General features: G+C 45.4%; 1 protein-coding gene across 1 annotated transcript in view; it reads right to left on the bottom strand.

Moving 5' to 3' along the window:
• SIRAL2 (SIR2 antiphage like 2) overlaps window positions 1-15304 on the bottom strand; it is an 822333-nt gene extending 807029 nt beyond the window's left edge. Inside the window, exons 1-2 of the mRNA XM_085615425.1 lie at window positions 15269-15304; window positions 8376-8486 (exon numbers count right to left, since the gene is read on the bottom strand). Coding sequence (XP_085471551.1) covers window positions 8376-8486; window positions 15269-15291 — 134 coding nt within the window. The 5' untranslated portion in view covers window positions 15292-15304. The remainder of the gene's footprint in view (window positions 1-8375; window positions 8487-15268) is intronic.
• Window positions 15305-18951: the final 3647 nt, after the last annotated feature.

The following is an 18951-nucleotide window of genomic DNA, read 5'->3' as shown; positions in this document are numbered from 1 at the left end:
TATTGGTGGTGGTGGTGGTATTGTTGATGGTTCTTTTGGTGGTATTGGTGGTGGTGGTGGTATTGGTATTGGTGGTGGTGGTATTGGCTTTGGTGGTGGTGATAATGTAGTGGTGGTATTGGTGGTGGTGTATTGGTGGTGGTATTGGTGGTGGTGGTGGTATTGGTGGTGTTGGTGGTATCGGTGGTGGTGGTGGTATCGGTGGTGGTATTGGTGGTGGTGTATTGGTGGTGGTATTGGTGGTGGTGATGGTATTGGTGGTGTTGGTGGTATCGGTGGTGGTATTTGTATCGGTGGTGGTGGTATTGGTGGTGGTAGTGGTGGTATTGGTGGTGGTATTGGTGGTGGTGGAACTGGTGGTGGTATTGGTGGGGGTGGTATTGGTGCTGGTGGTATTGAGGGTGGTGGTATAGGTGGTGGTGGTATTGGTGGTGGTGATATTGGTATTGGTATTGGTGGTGGTGGTATTGGTAGTGTATTGGTGGTGGTGGTGGTGGTGATAGTGGTGTTATTGATGGTGGTGGTATTGGTGGTGGTGGTGGTATTGGTGGTGGTGGTAGTGGTGGTATTGGTGGTGGTGGTAGTGATGGTATTGGTGGTGGTGGCAATATTGGTGGTGGTGGTGGTGGTATTGGTGTTGGTGGCATTGGTGGTGGCATTGGTGGTGGTAATGGTGGTGGTGGTATTGGTGGTTGTGGTGATGGTATTGGTGGTGTTGTTGTTGCTAATAAATCAGGCTTTTGAAAACAACCCATCAGTTAGCATTAGTACAGATGACATGTAACACAGATGTGCTGTTTTCAGCTTCAGTCCATTAGCACAGGATTATGTGCTACCAGGAATTCACATGACTTAATTTGCTAATCCTTTCTAAATCCATTTTACTTGGGGAGGGGGGTTTGAAACAGACACGGGACAATGCCTGGTTAAAGTGATTGAAAGCAGGCGCCTGTGTTACGGGGGCCGCCATGCTGCTTAAAAAAACACAGGCGGTTTCAGCTGAAGCAGTGCATGTCCGGCCTGCAGTAAAAGAAACTCAATAAAGTAAATAGTGCTTACAGACTAAATACGGGGGCATTTGGGGCACGCAATAAATATAAGTAAGCTGCCAAGGACAGAACACACAAAAATATTTTGCTGATGGAATGGAAATTTCTGCTGGAGGTGAAGGTACATGTACACACTCTTATTTTAAATCAAACGTAATTGACAAGAATGATAACTTTCTGTCCATCGAATGTCGTACCTCATAGAGCGGAGTTTGTTATTTATGTATGTTCAAATAAGCACTATTAAGCCCATTTATTTATTAAATAAAAATGATTACATCTCTGTTGATGTTTTTCTCTATATTCGCAATAGAAATGACATTGATGATCCTTCTTTAAAACAGATGTCAGCACCACAATGAAGCCGATCAACAACAAAAATGTTGTCAACTTCTGATGACCCCCAAGGTGATATAAATCACTTCTGGAAGAAAATGAAAATGTCTGGGTTCTGAGTGTGTGGGTGGGGTGAAAGTGTGTGGTGTGGGTTGGGAGTGGGAGTGTCACAGGTGAATTTTAATTTTGACATACCAAGAGCATTAAAAATAAAATCCTGAAACGCGAACTGGCGCACAAGTCTACATGCAACGGAAGCAGGTGCTCCTTTGCTCAGAGATGGGCTGTGCCGTGTGAAGGGGGCACCCACCGGTTCCCAGAACAGTTCTAATTTCGGAGTGGTTTTTGTTTCCACATGTCAGATTTGTACCTAAAGCTCTGTGCCAAGCGTTGCTCTGCCATTTAGGAAGCTGTGACCGAAGGCGATGCTCTGTCCTCTCCGCACACCCTTACTCTCCTTGAAATGATGTAGCCCACAAATAAGACACCATGTCGTCGTGTTGCAGATTCCCCGGCACTCTGAGGAGCGGAAAGAAGGAACACCTCACTCGGAGCCTCCTGCCTTCACTTTCCTCTCCTTTCTGTGCTAAAGACGTTTAAATAAATAAATATTTGCAATGCCATGCATTTCAATGCGAGACCTATGGCATTGCAAACAAACGGCAGCCAATATCCCTGCTTCGAAAGTGAAAGTGGGCATGGCGCCTGGAATTAGAGGTCTCCTTGGACTAAATGAAGGAAAAATCAGGATAATGAAGGGAACTCTCCTCGCTGCCTTCATTAGAGCAAGTCCCGTCTAGTCAAGTGATTATAAATGGAGCAGAGGGCTGTGTACTGGAAGCAACCAGCGGGAGGAGCTATCGAGGCGGGGCTTCTGTGGACACTAATCCATGACGAGGCTGCGAAGCCCAGACCGGGAGGAGGGACCAGCGCACACTCTGCTTCAGGCTCAGGATAGTGAGAGGAACTTACCTGCACTTAAGCAAACCACTCGCTGCCCCAATTATGATGAGCCCTTTCCAGTCAAGTGAATGTAAATAGAGCTGAGGTTGTTTACCTGAGGGTCGGCTTCTGCGGAGAGCAAACTCCACGAGTAGGCAAAAACCAGAGCCAGTCCACGGGCGGGGCAGCTGTGAGGAGCAGGCACATAGAGCAGTGCCCCCTGATCTTAGGTGTCCGTTTGGCTCCCCTGCTCTGCTGTGAGGCATGTCAGGCTGGAGCCTGCTGACTGAGAAAGTGGGACCGAGGAACCAGGAAATAAACAACTATAAGAATGAAACCAGCTCCTGAAAGGGGCACACTGCTGATAGGTAATGTCGACAATTATTAACAAGCAACCCGGGGGGGGGGGGCAGGGCAGAGGGGCAGCAGAAACACAACTGGGGCGTTAAGAGGGGTGGAAGAAAGAATGCTATATTTAAATGTAGGCAGCTAGGGCACTGAAACTGAAACTGAACACATACAAACACTAACAGAGCAGGAAACTAAGAAAAGAAAGAGTCCCCCAGAGAACAGATGAAGAACCATAGGGAATGAGACAGTACTTATCCCCCGCTCTGTGGGAGGAACAGAAAAGAGAAAGGAGGGATAAAGAGGGAGGACTGCCCACTAGCAAGCAAGGATTTTTGAATGATTCTGATGTAGACAAATGAAAAGCAATACCAAAAAAGGGGATGGACTTGATGCACCGACTGATTACAGCAGGTCTTGAAGAGACAGCTACGCTGTCTAGCTCGACCTAAAAATGTGAGACGTGCACCCCCATTAGCCAATTAGAGGCTATGAATTTTAAATGACATTTTAAAAAGTTAATCCAAGGCATGGGAGGTGTTAGACTCCACAAAACAGATACAACAGATTGGCTTATAGCGCAAGCGCTGTAGGCTCCACCTAAATATGTGGGACATGATTTGATTTGATTTGATTGATTTGATTTTTAAGCTTGTAAAGCGCACGAATGCCCAAAGGCGTCTTGGCGCTACTGTTAGATACACTTCAGGTTACTGCAGGGATGCAATACTAGCTTAACAGGGGTACAGCCTTGTTTTAACTGCCTTTCTGAAAGCCAGAAGCGACGGGCTACTTTTTATATTGATAGGTAGAAGGTTCCATAGCTTGGTTGTCCTCAGCAGGAAGCTTCTTCCGCCCCACTTAGCCTGTTTTAACTTGGGTACTTGAACGAGTTTTGCGGTAGTGGATCTCAGACTTCTAGCTGGAACATACCATTTGAATTGAAGTGCCTTATATGCCAGACACAGGGACTTGAATTGTATCCTTTTGTCCACGGGCAGCCAATGCAGGTCCTTCAGTCTATGAGAGACTGATTCGAATCTAGGAATGTTTAGCACTAGTCTTGCTGCTGCGTTCTGGAGGCGTTGCAGTTTGGTTAAATATTGGGCTTGAATCCCTGTGTATAAAGCATTGCCATAGTCCAGTCTAGACATGGCGAGCGCCGTGACTACTGTTGTCCGTGAGTCAAGGGGGATAAATGGGCATATTCTTCTGATCATTTTTAGGCCACCATTTGGGGGACCAGAAATCTGCATTAGTGCCCAGAAGCATGCCCTCTGTTTTTTCGCCGTTCAGCTTTAAACAGTTACACTGCATCCATTGGTGTACTTGCATCATGCAGTCCCTGAAGCAGTCTGCCGTTTCATCTATGTTGTCAGATACTGACACCACTATTTGTGTGTCATCAGCGTACGAGACCGGTATAAACCCACACTTTCTGATGATCGAGGCCAGGGGAGCAACGTAAATGTTGAAAAGAGTGGGGCTCAGGGCCGAGCACTGAGGCACGCCACATGGTGCCCTAAAGGGATTAGAAGCAAATTATCCCAGAACAACTGAAAAGGTTCTATCCCTTAAAAAGGAAGACATCAGCAAATGAACAGAGTCTTGGACCCCCAGTTCATCCAGACGGGCCAGGAGGATCTCATGGTTCACAGTGTCAAAAGCTGCCGATAGATCTAATAGGATCAGGGCGGCCTTCCCTCCTGCGTCCAGAATGCCCCTGAGACCCTCAGCTGCCATGACCAAGGCTGTCTCAGTTCTGTGCTGCTCCCTAAACCCATATTGTGATTTATCCAAGTAATTTCTAGATGCCATTAGATCCTTCAATTGTTTGTTGATCAGCTTCTCCAGCACTTTAGCTGGGAAGGGTATTCTAGAAATTGGCCGATAGCTGCTGGGTTCATTGGGATCCAAATAACTTTTTTTTTTTTTTTTTAAGTGGGATGACTGATGCAATTTTCCAGGCATCTGGGAAGAATTCTGACTGGATTATCTTTGAGAACAGGCCATATAGCTGTTCGCTAAGTATCTCTGGAAACAGGTGCATTATTTTAGGCGGGCATGGGTCAGTTGGATTTCCGGATCTAATGGTTTTTACTACCTGACAAATCTGTTCTACTGAAGGAACCGTAAAACAGAAACCCGTTTTAGGGTTTAGTGTGCCTGGGTCCGGATTAGGATAGTTAGATGAGGTCTTGGTGTTATGGTTAGTCTTAAATAGTTCATACACTTTAGAGACTTTGTTCCCAAAAAACTGTCCTAAATTGTTTACTTAGTTCAGAGCTACTGTCCAGTTGATTCCTGACAGGGAGATCTGCTAGTTTTTTAACTGTCATGAAGAGCTCCTTACAGGAGTTCTTGGCCTCTTTGATTTTTCTAGTAAAGTAATAGCTCTTTTCCCCTATAACCAATTTTTTGTAATCTGATAAAGTTCTGGCATAATCACTTTTTAAGTTTTGGTCGTAGTTGGATCTCCATTTTCTCTCAGCCCTTCTGCATACTTGTTTTTGTGCCCTGAGTTTTTCTGTGAACCAAGGTTCTGATGGCTTTTTCCGTTTAGGTACTACCATATTTACCGCTGTCTTTATCCAGGAAGACATCCTCTCAACTGCCTGATTAATGTCAGATGCAGGTTCAGGTTTAGTCCTGAGAAGTATTTCCTGTAGCATCAGGGCATTCATTTTAGACCAGTCTTGGTAAATGACTGGCTTCTGACTCTTAAAAATACCTGACTGCTCCTGACTCACAGTAATCGAAAATAAGATGGCTTTGTTTTTCTGACCATGGAACAGGCATTATCTCTATGATTTCGAGGTTAGAGTTTGACGAGAAAATCCCATCCAGCGTGTTTCCGGCCTCATGGGTACCCTGTTTAACAATCTGGTCCAGGGAAAACCCAGACATAGCGTCGATCAGTTCGGCGGTATTATTGTTAATTTCTCTAGATGATAGTTAAAATCCCCTGAAATCGTAAAGTCTGATCCCAGCAAACTTGATTCTAAGATAGGGCTTAAGATTGGTAGCAGAGGGGTTCTTGCCCTAGGGGGGCTGTATAGCAGAAGACCTCTTAATGTATAGTTCTTTGAGAGTGCAATCTGAAATCGTAACAATTCACAGTCAGAGGAGCTACCCACGACTGAGCTGCGGACTTGTAACTCTTCTCTACATAAAATCGCAAGCCCCCCCCCGTTTCCCTGTTCTATCAGCTCTAGAAGCGGTATATCCTGCCGGTAGTGCTAGGGCAATGTCCGTGTCCGATGTCCCATCCGCCCATGTCTCTGTCATAAAAGCCATATCCAGTTTATGTGCTTCCAACACTTCTGCAATATCCGTATTATGTTTTACTAGGGATCTAGAGTTTATTAGGACCACCCTAAAAGCCACTACCCCCTTCTTGTTTTTAATGGGGTAGTTCTGGGATTCTAGCTTGTTTATTCTTGAAAAACTGAAGGACAATTTGCAATGCTCACATTGCTTGATGTCATCCTTTAAGTCCAGACGTTGGCAGTTTTGATTGCCCACTAGCTTATCTAGCTTATATAGCTCCTCACTTGTGTACGTTAAACACCTTAGTTTTCCACCCTCTACTCCAGGGGTCCTGGCCCTAGGCTTGGGCCAGGCGTGGACGGGCGCAGACGGGCTTGCCTTTGGCACGCCGCCGGTGCACCCGCTGCACGCGTCCGCTGCGCGTTCGCTCAGGCATAGTGTTAAGTAGGCTGTCTGTGCCCGAGCACTAGCCCGCTCACCAGCTGGAAGCTGATGGAACAGGAAGTGAGGAAAGTGTGTGAGGCCCTGTATTCACCCTCCGTTCGATCGGCACTTGCCGCGACGGACCGGGGTGTGGGGCGAGGCAAAAGGTAAGATTTTCCAACCTTACATTAGTGCCCACAGCGATTAGTCACATTCCCATATTGCACCACCATTAGCCGATTGGAGGCTGTGAATTTTAAATGTCACATTAAAAAGCCAATCCAAGGTGTGGGAGGTGTTAGACTCCACAAAACAGATACAACAGATCGGCTTACGGCGCAAGCACTGTAGGTTCTACCTAAAAAGGGTTGAGGGAGATGTGCAAGTGCCAAACAGCGTGACACTGTTCTAGGACTGACAGATGGTTAATTTAAGATATAGACACGTGCTAGCTGTGCTAAGGGATCGCAAGGTGTCAGCTATGTAGGAACCAAATTAACAACTATGGCCTACCTTCTCCGAAGATGGACCCCCAGTGGGACGCATCTCCTTCCTATGGAAAGGTGAGGGTAACATGCACACACACACTGACACATAAAGTAACATTTGTGCTGACACACAAATGCGCACAAGTACATATGCACTTGCAGACCAAGGCCTGCACATACACTGGTAGACATTCACAAGAACATAAAAGGATACAATATACATGTAGGTGCACATGAATGCACGACCTCTCTCGCATGCACACAGGCACACACTCACAAAACAAATATATATATATATATTTTTTTTTGGTGAAAAATAAACCAGCGCTACTCTTTATGTCCTACTATAGGAAGGAAATATGCTTTTTTTAAAATGCAAATAGTAACATGAACTCACTCAGAGGAAACTTTGTGCTTTGATGGGGACCACAAGTCCCAGCATACCACATGAACTATCGCGCACAGAGCGCATGCACGAGAGCGAGACTTACCAGAAGTTGATAAAAGTATGCAGTCAATGTTAAAATCAAAGCGCTTCGTGGGCCATTTGCATATGAAGTTGCCTCGGAGGAAGAAGCGAATTGCTTTGAAACGCGTCAGGCTTAAGAAATTATACAATGTGAGTGTGAACGCTGTGTTCTGCCTTTAACAATAAACCGAATGGTTAAGTTGGAGTCGTGTGCGTCCTTGAGTTTTCGGGCATTTGGAGGAAAATATATATATATATATATATATGTATAATGCCAGGGGAAGACAACTTTCTCTCATTCATTTCTAAAGTGTAAAGGTGAAATTCCTCATAATCCGCAAATTATAGTGTGAATGACTTAGGATGCGAAGGCCATGATGGCCAAATCAATAATGGTAATTCACAGAATATCAGACTGTCCTTCGTACATATATAACCAATACCATGTCTTTGTTCATGTGAAATATTTTTTAAACAGGTTTTAAACAAATTTGGAATAAAAGGGGTTAAATGTGTGAAGTAAGTTAAAATCCCACTATGGAATCATTGGGACTATAGAGAACTTTCTTCCCATGTCTAATGCAGTCTGTGAGGCAGTGAACAGTGTCAATCTGTACTAAATATAAAATGGGTAACTTAATTAGACAAATTCAACTATTTATTTCCAAGATTTCATTAAAAGACTTCAGTTTCCAAGGCAGGGTAAAAGAAACTGGCACACATTTTGTTGGACAAAAACTCTGCCTTTCTACTTATAGACATTGCACCCCCATACTACCTATATTATACAGTTATAGACATTGCACCCCTATGCCACCTATATTTTACAGTTATAGATATTGTCATGTACAATATGCATTGTGCTATGTACAGATACACTTTAAGGCTAGTTAAAAGCATAAATGAAATGAAACAAAAATATATAATACACCCGGCTGTAGCATGACATGACAAAGGAACAATAACCCCTCATATCCTCACATGTCACATGTCACTTGAGAGCTAAGAGAAAGGTCTGCACAATCTGCACTGTCCACTTCCGACACTGACCTGCAGTCCGTAGATTGATCGGTGGACACATGTCGGTTTCGACAGCGTTTGTTTGAATCTCTCTCGGGGGTTGAACATCTCTTCTGTTGACTAGGTTCGTGCACACACCCTCTGGTGAAAGAAAAAAGAGCATCAGAACATGACTGGAATGAAACAGAAGCCATGCATAACACAACCTGTACAGAGGTCACAGGCAGTGAGAACAGAGGGAGTCAAACTGCACTGTCCCTGTGCGCCAACGCACTCTGTCCATTTGTACTGCACCGTACAATAGCAGCAGATTCTACCCAGTTCAAGTGCACTGTCCCTGTGTGCCAACACACTCTGTGCATTCCTGCTGCACTGTACAGGAGCAGGATATTCTACCCAGTGAAACACACTCTGTAAAATTATACCTCACTTGTGTGGGTGGGCCAAGGGCCTGCGACAGGGAGAGGCCAAAAACATAGAGATTGAGGGGATAGCACAGTGAGCTCTAAATGCTATATATTTTTTTTATATACATTTTTAGGCAATTCTGCATTGGAAACCCAAACAAGTGAGGTATAATGCTGGGTGGTAGGAAAGTTGCGCTGGCATGGTGATCGAGACAGAAATGTAAAGAAAATGTGATTATTTATCTTGAGCTAAATTTGAGGTTTGCAGAGGATTTGGGGTAGGAAAACGTTGGGGGATCCATGCAAATCACACCTCCCTGAACTCCCTCGGGTGTCTAGTATTGAGAAATGGCTGGGTTTGGTAGGATTCTCTAGATGGCCGCTTAGTTCAGCACCAAAAACGCAGTTGCCCACCTTGCAAAACCAGGTAGTTTTGTGACATATAATTTTGATGTCTCCACTATACATTTTGGGCCCTTCCCAGTCACGGGTAAGTGGCCCACCCACAAAAGTGAGATACCATTTTTAACGGGAGGCCTGGGGAATGCTTGGTGGTAGGAAATTTGTGTCTGCCTGGTGATCCCACGTTTCCACAGAAATGTGAGGACAATGTGATTTTTTTAAAGCTAAATTTGAGGTTTGCAGGGAATTCTGGGTAAGAAAACATTGGGAGATCCATACAAGCTACAACCCCCTGGGCTCCCTGGGTATCTAGTTTTCAGAAATGCCTGGATTTGTTAGGTTTCCCTAAATGGCCGTCGAGCCCGGGACCAAAAAGTCAGGTGACTCCCTTGCAAAACCAGGTTGTTTCTTAAAAAATAATTTTGATGTCTCCACAATATGTTTTGGGCCATTTCCTGACACTAGGCCTACCAACACAAGTGAGGTACCATTTTTATCGAGAGACTTGGGAAAATGCTGGGTGCGTGGAGGTTTGTGGGTCCCCGCATATTCCACAACTTTCCATCACAGGAATGTGAGGAAAATGTTTTATTGTTTACAAAGTTTCAGGATTGCAAGGGATTCTGGGTAACAGAACCTGGTGAGAGCCACGCAAGTCACCCATCCTGGATTTCCCAGTGTGTCTAGTCTTCACAAATGTACAGGTTTGCTAGGTTTCCCTAGGTGAGGACTGAGCTAATGCCCAAAATCCACAGCAAGGCAAATTGCAAAAAAAAGGGTCAGTTTTCGCTGGAAAAATGTGATGTGTCTACGTTGCGTTTTGGGCCATTTCTTGTCGCTGGCACAAGGCCTCCCCACACAAGTGAGGCAACATTTTTATCGGCAGACTTGGGAAGACACTTTCGTCTGCAGCATTTTTTTTATCATTTTCAAAACCCCAAAGTGCTGCTGTATTTTGCCTAATTTCTCGATCCCCTCCAGGGAAGTCTGCAAACCCTGGGTACCTTTAAAATCCTCAGCATGTTGGAAGAAAAGGACACTACCTTGACGTGGATACCTTATGTGGACATAAAGGTTCCGATTCACGGAACTAATCTGAGATAAAATCCTAAACTTACTACTTTTGGTACTTCTTTGGTATTCACAGAAGGCATTTAGTAGTAGTAAAGTTAGGACTCCTAACTTTACTACTACTAAACTGAGACAAAATCCTAACTTTACAACTTTCAGTATTCACAAAAGGCATTTAGTAGTAGTAAAGTTAGGAGTCCTTACTTTACTACTACTAAATGCCTTCTGTGAATACAAAAAGTAGAATGTTTAGGATTTTAACTCAGATTAGTTCTGTGAATTGGCCCCAAAGTTATGCGGGCCTAAGCACGAACTACCACAAATTTCCAAAAAAGGGCTCGGGCACAGTAGGGAACAAAAGGCCTGGCAGTAGAGGGGTTAAAAGCCATGCCATTCTTCCTGTCCATTGATATTTATTATTGGGTTGTTTGGATTCACTCAGTAAATTGGAAATGTCATGAAGGAACTTTAGAGCTGACAATGATTCTGATATTAAATGTACCATCTAGCAAATTTTTGTATGTGTGCAGAAAATTAGCAATCTGGCAAAATATACCGATCATAGAATCCGTACCACATAGCGAAAAGTCATAAATCATGTGCGTGGTCGCCAGACAGAACGGTGTAAGTGCTATAGGTTGAGTTGTGACTTTAGACAATAATGAGAAAAGGCACACAATTATCATTAGACAAGCTAGTGTTTTTATTTTAATTTGTGCCTAACATGCCCCTGCCCGCCATTTGCCTAAACCCTCCAATAATGTATTGCTAATGCTGATTGATTTCTCCAATCAGGCCTCCAAACTGTGGAACTCTCTTCCACCCCAACTACATAAGTTTTCAAATGAGCTGTCTTTTAGTAAGGTCTTAAAACCTGGCTTTACACCATTTACTCTTGTTGGTAAGATGGCATTATGAGAAGCTGTTCTAGCACTGGGGGGCCTTCGGGAGCTATGCGCTTTATAAGAATTACAGAATAGAATATAATTCTGCTGCAATTAGGGAATTGGGGGGAATTATGATGCGTATTTGTTATGTAGTAAGACAGTGTGCTTTTAGTTCTTATATTCTAGTGATTTCCTGTATGAACATGCATCAGCAGGACAGGAAGACACTGACAGACAGCAAGCTGGGGCTCTCACGGAGAGAGCTTAAGACCTTGAAGAACCAAGCACGAGGCCATACATTGTTGGTTCAGACGTCCTTACTGTCACTTGTGCACTGACCTACTTCTTCTTCCCACCTCATCCTAAGGTATGCCCTCCAAATGACCCAGCTTGATAGAATCCCACAATTTGGGGTGTAAAGATACAAGTGCAGTTTCTGTGCCTCTCTCCTGATGCCGACCTCCTCAAGTTTGCTCAGGGGTGCAACACAAACTGAGGCACACTCGGGTCGCCAGCTCTGATTGGCCTTGTTATTCGTTGCCACAATCACCATACACAGATAACTAATACTAACTTGTTTTCCATTTAGTGCTTCATGTTGAAGTTTTTAGCATGTCTAAGCACTGTGATACTAACTAAGCACTGGTACAACCTTTTGTGTGTTGCACGCAAACAAATTGTGGGACCTTTTACTGAATACTTGTGTGTGAGTTTCTTTCTTAACAAGTGTTCCATTATGATATTATATTTCATAAGCAAAGTGTGTGCTCAGTAATTGGAGAGAGCAAAGTAAGAACAGACAGTAAAGAATACATTCTACAGAAAAGAACAAGGAACACTGGACACTTCCCATTTTATCTGAAGTTCGAAGTTCATTTGAAGTCTAAAATATGTTTCTGCTTAAACGTCTACATTCTGGTAAAGTGTATAATAAATGAACTAACAAAATATCAATTCCATCAAGACAGAAAATGACACTACTCCAGGACAAAGTATTATGTTTTTGAGGAACAAAATATGATCTAAGCCAATCTGATATAGAGTAAAAGGAAATAGTAAGATATGTTATATCTTTACTAGAGCTCATCAAAGGATCAGAGCTCAGTCCAAACCACCAAGGCACCCAACACAAGTGAAACCAAACTTTGATCAATATTCCGATCCTGGCTGACGATCTGCCACGGGGACACAGTCATGGCCTCTGCCACCCTAGAGGAGGACAGACTGCCCTTTTTAGGTCTCGCCTACGCAGCGCGCGTGCGCTGCATAAGCAAAAGACCTTTAGTCATCGGCACAGCTTTTCAGCCAAAAACGTGCACGCGTTCCATTGCCTTCAATGGCAATGCGTGCACGTTTGGCGATTTCCTTGCGGGTGCGAGCTTTGGCAAAATATGTTTGCTAGCTCCCGCTGGCAACATATGTTTTTTGGCTCCTGCAAGGGAAGCGCAGGCCCCCTCCTCTCTCCCCTCCCACTGCTTCCTCCTTTCAGCACGAGGCGCCCGCGCTTGTTCAATCTTGTTGAGAAACACACGATGTTTCAGAATATTAAATAAACAGCCTTAGTGCCGCCCATAACTTTGTTGTACTCAATAAACACCTTCCAAAGGGACGCCAAGGTCTCTCTCCTAATTAGCTGCGAAACGCGGCACAAACAAAGGATATATTTTGGTGCATGGTCGTGTTTAGGTTTATTTAAAAAAAATAACATTTCTCTTATTTCGGCAAACAAAAACCCTTAGTGTACCGGACTTTCGCAGTCGGAAGGGCTGGCAGCACCTATTCACAGTGGGCGGACTTGTTCCTTTGGTCTTTGTGCACTACTTTGTGCTTTGTTCCACATTGCAGCAGCCTTTTCGTGGCTTAGCCTGCTTTATGGACGCCGTGCTTTAACTTTTACATACTCAGCGGGACTCCCACATTAACTTTTATATACTAAGTGCGGCACCCGTTTTAACTTTTAAATACTAAGCGCGCAGGCGCTTTAAATTGTCCCACATTGTTTCCTGCTTGCCTGTGACTGCTCTCGTTTGACTGCTCTCGTTATAGCACACAACTATTTCCTAGCCAATGCTAATGGGATGATTGCTTGTTGCTCGTTTTATCTCGCCAATACGCCACACCCCTCTCGGTCATCATAGAATGATCTTGATCTTACGGTATTTATTGCTTTATAATTTATTTGATAGTAAATTGGTCCCTTCGTCGTCCTCTTCGAGTGCCCAGTCCTCTTTCTAGCCCCGTGGATTAGATTTTTTCAATGAATCGCCCTTTGAACATCCCAGGAATCAAGGGTGGAAGTGTCTCCGCTTCGGAGCATGTGCAGGGCAGCGGGTTATGGACAACTGGGGTTGTGTGGATGGGGAAGAATTCATTCAGAAGGAGAATGAATGGCCAAAAGGTGTCTGGGTGGACGCCAAAACTGTAAGTACTATAGTGTGGGATTGGGTTAGTGATTGCGTATTTTAGAGTTACAGATGTCCACGGTGCTTCAGCTTCAGAATAATAATTTTCTCACTTCAGTGACCTCACTGTGCCTAGATCATCAAATCGTTAACTTTCCATGTAGGTCTTCATTTAGCTATATACCATCAGAATGGGCAGTGGTTCAGCGTCCTGCATATACCTGTTGCGAGCGCACTCTGTTGTTTATGTATGGCGAACATAACGTACTGGTAAAGTAAGTGTATTCATCTTCAACACCTATACTTACGGTACAGTTGTGGTATTGTTTGTGAAAGCCTTGTTACAGTGATAAACTAAACCATATTTTAGTGTGGCCTAATGTTGGTTATAGATGGTGACTGTATTTTGCTTCCTCTCTCAGCTTTCTGTGATTGCATCCAAATATGTAACGCAACAACTGACAGACACCTAAAATCAACCAGGACTATTCGCATTCTTGTTTCTTAATGTGCTGCATGCCTAAGCGCTTATAAGGTAACAAAGGCGAGACCTATTGGCTATGCCAATGCTTGTTGAGATTCCCAACTGCTCGGTGGAGAGATCTGTCCCCCGGAGGGAAGTGGTTCCCTTTAAAGCAGGTAAGCCTTTGCCTAGCAGGAACCAGGCTGAAAGCACTCGCTTGGTAAACATTTTTGTATTGTGAAAATAAACTCCCAGGGAAGAGTTTGCTTCTCAGTACAAGAACCAAATGGTTCCAACAGGGGTTTTTCTCTCTGTATGTGGGGGCAAATGTATAGTTTACCAGCCTGTGCCTTCCATGACCTGCATGGCGGACATGGGCAGGGAAAATCAGTTACCATCGTCCCATCCTGAATAAAGTGGGACAACCGTCCTCGTGGCCGAGTGGTGGACAAGCCATCTGGTCAGATGTTCTAGCCTTTCCTGTTGTAAACTTGGTGCTTCCCCTGAAAGCAGAGTCATCGCAGAGTTTGGAAGGGTGGGAGCGCTGCCAATGTATGGTGGTTCTTCCACTCTAACTCCACAGCAAACTCTAAACATGGCACCTTGGGGTTGACTGATGCCACAAAACCCCTGCTATGTGGAAGAATTGCTAAATCTGATGAATAACCCAAAAGTGTAATGGATAAACAAAATTGTTCCAAAAACGGAACAATTTTAAGCTACCACCCAACTCTAAATTGGCCCAAACTTTCCCAGTTCTGATGAATTCAAAGTCCGTCCAGTACTTGATTTCAAGCCCCTTGTGACAGCTCTTGAATTCTTCTGCTAGGTTGCGACCACCCGAACGACTGGACAGACTGCTTTCACCTAGGGGCTCCATCTTACAATGAAAAGAGCTAACATGGTCTCCACAATGGGTTTTCCTAATCTAACCTGTCTAATGTGTACACTGTTAGAATGGCATGCTTGCCGAGGACCACGCTAATGCTTGGTCGGTTCTTGGTCTCCAGACACAGAGGAGAATGAATATTTCAACAATTCAAGTGCCTGTCAGAGAATGAAGAACTGACTATGCCCGAGCCCTTTCCCTTAAAGCCTGACAAATGCTGAATGTTCAAGCTGATAAACTTCTTAGGGAAAAGCAGAGAATTGTAAATAAAAAAGCAGCCACATTTTCTGCCCATTAACGAGGTTCTCTAGCTGGGTACAATAGCAACAAGAATGTATCACATTGTTTAAAGCCGCCTTTATATTGCGATATAAGTTGTCTCAGTGCACATATCATATTTACCTTGACTCATTTGCTAAGTCCATCAGTCAGTTCTCTAGAAAGAAAAAGAAAAAGTTACTTTGGTGAGTAGGCATATGAGTCATTGAAGTACAGATACATTTCTATAGCAAATAAGGTTCATTGGCCCATCCATTATTCTTCTAACCTTGTGGCAGTTGCATTATGGGTACTTCGAGCCAGTTGTAGGGTTGGACGATGTTCATCATGTATGCTGCATTATGACACCCACATTGTTTCCCAACAACAAATGTTTGACTTCATTACTTGACAATCCTAGCTAGGACTAAAACTCCCAGTGCTGATCCTGGCTCATTATGTATCAAGTTAGGCCAGATCTGCAGGAGCTTATTGCATGGTGCTGCAGCTATCCATACATTGGTATTGTTCCACAAACCCCAGCAACATGAGGCGCTTGCACATTAAATGGGAAGTTATGCAAAAGCTTGCAGAGTCCTTTGGCATGAAAGATCTTGAGTGGTCTAAGTAGTCCGAAGTGTCACTGCATAATTCATGACCACAGTCGGGCTCAGCTACTACAATTAAAGCACTGGGGGCGGGGCCAAGATGGTAAAGGAGTGACATGTGTCTGTGTGTCTTCTGCCTGGGCCCACTGCGAGAAAGCAGAAAGGAGGGAAGCTGGAGGCGTTCAACTTGGCAGAAGGTCTGACAGGAGGCAGAGAACCAGTAGAGGAAGTCGGTTCTCTGTGGATACTGAAGCGAAGACCTGTAAATGTGGCGCGCAGCCCAGTCAAAATGGCGGCCACCATGGTCACAGCGTGAGCACCAAAAGCAATGCCCTGAAGGCTTCAGTGACCCAGCACACGCCAAGGGCTGCTTGTAGACCAGAGACACTGGAAAGCAGGTCTCACCAGAAATATGCCGACGTCCTCCTGGTGAAGGCGGAGGGATGACAGTGCACAAAACTTTGCTCAGGGTAGAAAAGGAACGCATCAGCTCAAGGGATTTTTTCCATTTACCATAATGACGGGAAAGAATTTATAAGAGGGCACAATTGAAGTCATCTACTGGGTCAAGTTCATGGTTTTAGCAAGGATGATGGGCACTGGCATTCTACTTCCGCAACGAGGTTCAGTGATGAGGTGGGGCAAAGCAAGCACTCACCTAAGCCTAGGTGTATCAAATTAACATGAAGATGACTCTCCATGTGGGGAGCCTTAACACCTCTGCTGGGAAGCTGGAGATACTCTCTTCACTGCATGATTGCAGGTATAACATTTGCCTCCTACAGGAGACCCTTTATTGGAAAGGGTTCAGGGTGAAATTCAAGTGTACTCCCTGCAATACCTCGCCTACAGTCATGCAAAACAGGGTCAGAATAGAAGTTCTCCTCACCAACTCATTCAGTCGCAAATTTGTGCAAACATTTTTAGAGGAGAAGTAGAGGGTACTCATCTTTTGCTTAAAAGTGGGATCCTTTACGTTCACCCTGTGGCCAACGTAGATGTACCAAATGAACGCCAAGAGGCATTTGTGGTGGACGGGGTCCTCCAGTCCCCAGACAAAGAGGTTATAATAGGTGGAAGACATAGATCTGGTGATGGATAATACCCTTGACGGCTCTGCCTTACAGTCATGACAGACAGAAGTCATGTCTATTCAGGGTGAACAAATGTTAAAGGAGATAGGCCTCATGCATATATGACGAATACATCACCCCAAACCCCATTACTTTACAGACTGTGCGGTGCATCACACCTATGCAAAGCTGAACTATTTTTTGGGTGAAGCCCTCAGTGACACATAGGGGGATATTCACAAGGATCTATCGCCGAGTTAACGGCACTTTATCGCAGCTAAAGTTGCAATAAACTTATCGCCCCAATCACAAGCTGGTGTTAACAGCCCACAGCACCAGTTTACCCGCGATAGCAGACGCAAAAACATCGCCACAGATGACCCCCGCAACTATCGCTAATGAGATGCAGAGTAGGCGTTCCCGTGCCAAAAGCTGTGACAACACCCCTCTACAACATTCACAACGAACAGCCAGAATTGCGATAAGAACACAAAACAGGTGATGAGGCGTGTTAGCAGCAGGAAAATAACACCTGATCTGACCTGGTGCCAAGTCGGACCACAGCCTGCACCACAACAGGGAGCACAGCCCAGAGCCACACCTGAAGAACAACGGATGCACCCGAGCAACTGAACATGCAGCCCGGAGGGTCGAAAGGGCAACAACACCCCCCGCCACCACCCCCAGGACCCCCCTCCCTAGCACCCCTCGACCAAAGACATGCCACATCAGCTACACCTAAACATGTACAAAATAATCCGCTTGATGTCGCGCAATCACAACTGGTGACATGCATGTGTCGTCACAAAAAAGAGCATCACAAATTCACTTTGGAAACGACAAATGAAACTTTATTAAAATGAACACTGAAATAAAATGAAGACACATGGCGGCTCCCCTCGGGACAATCTGTAGGTCACAGCCTGCAGGACAAAAATCATGATGAGAAGGTGTGTCCTGCGCACATCAAAGGACAGAGAGAGAGCGAAGGAGAGAGAGAGGAAGAGAGGGAGAGAGAGAGATAAGAAGAGAGGGGGAGAGAGAGAGAAGAAGAGAGGGGAGAGAGAGAGGTGGAAGAAGAGAGGGGAGAGAGAGAGAGAGAGAGAGAAGAAGAGAGGGGAGAGAGAGAGAAGAAGAAGAGAGGGGAGCGAGAGAGAAGAAGAGAGGGGGAGAGAGAGAGAGAGAAGAAGAGAGAGAGCGAGAGAGAAGAAGAGTGGGGGAGAGAGAGAGAGAGAGAGAGAGAGAGAGAGAGAGAAGAAGAGAGGGGGAGAGAGAGAGAGAGTGCCGTCCCTGCGCACCCAGGCCATACTGCTCGCCTACTGCCACCTGTGTGTCTCCAACCACTTGCCGGTATGTATAGCATTACACCAGGTCACACATCTGAGACAGAGGCGTCATCTGAAACAGAGTCCAGATACATGATTGGCACAGTACACACAATTGCACAAGACAACATCGCCTGCCCGCCCATGCACACACCGTCCCGTGGCGGGGTACCTGTGCCGGCCGCAATGCTCCGGGTGCCACTAACCCTGTGCAACCCCAGTCAGCACCACGTGATAGTAGGCCAGTGATGGGCACAAGGCCTTGGGTGCCATTAACCCTGTGCGCAATAACTCATGGGCCCTTTATGATTGAGAACCGTGGAGCGTCCGTCATCCAGTCACCACCGGCAGAGGGGAATGTGACATCATCGGCCCCCTATGTTGGCGGAGTCACATGGCCTGTGACACCTGTGCCGGATGGGTGTGGTGTGCGTGCAAACCCGCACTCAGGGAGTGGCTGTGACATGCTGACAACTAGACCAGTGACCTGCACACCACCAGCGAGTACGTCTGCGACTGGTAGCAATGAGGGCCCCCCCTCGGAGCGTAAGCGGAGTGGTCTGGCCTGCCGGACGCCGGACCAGTGCAGGGCTTGCAACTGACTCATGGGCTCTGGGCGTGGTTCAGTCCATGTCCGGACATGTAAGTGACTGATGCGTGTGTCTTTGTTGTAGTGTTCACGGGACCCGGTACACAATGTTGCACCCTCTGACTGGCATGCCACAGGATGAGCATCATTGACACAAGGGAAATCATTGTCCCTACATTCATACATGAATGATGAAAGACATGACACAGCAGTGCGTCACAGGATGTTTATT

The sequence above is a fragment of the Triturus cristatus genome, chromosome 7, assembly GCF_964204655.1.
Source record: "Triturus cristatus chromosome 7, aTriCri1.1, whole genome shotgun sequence".
NCBI classification, from domain to species: Eukaryota; Metazoa; Chordata; class Amphibia; order Caudata; family Salamandridae; genus Triturus; species Triturus cristatus.
Note: the sequence above shows the minus strand (reverse complement) of the source record. Positions and strands in the feature narration are given on the sequence as shown.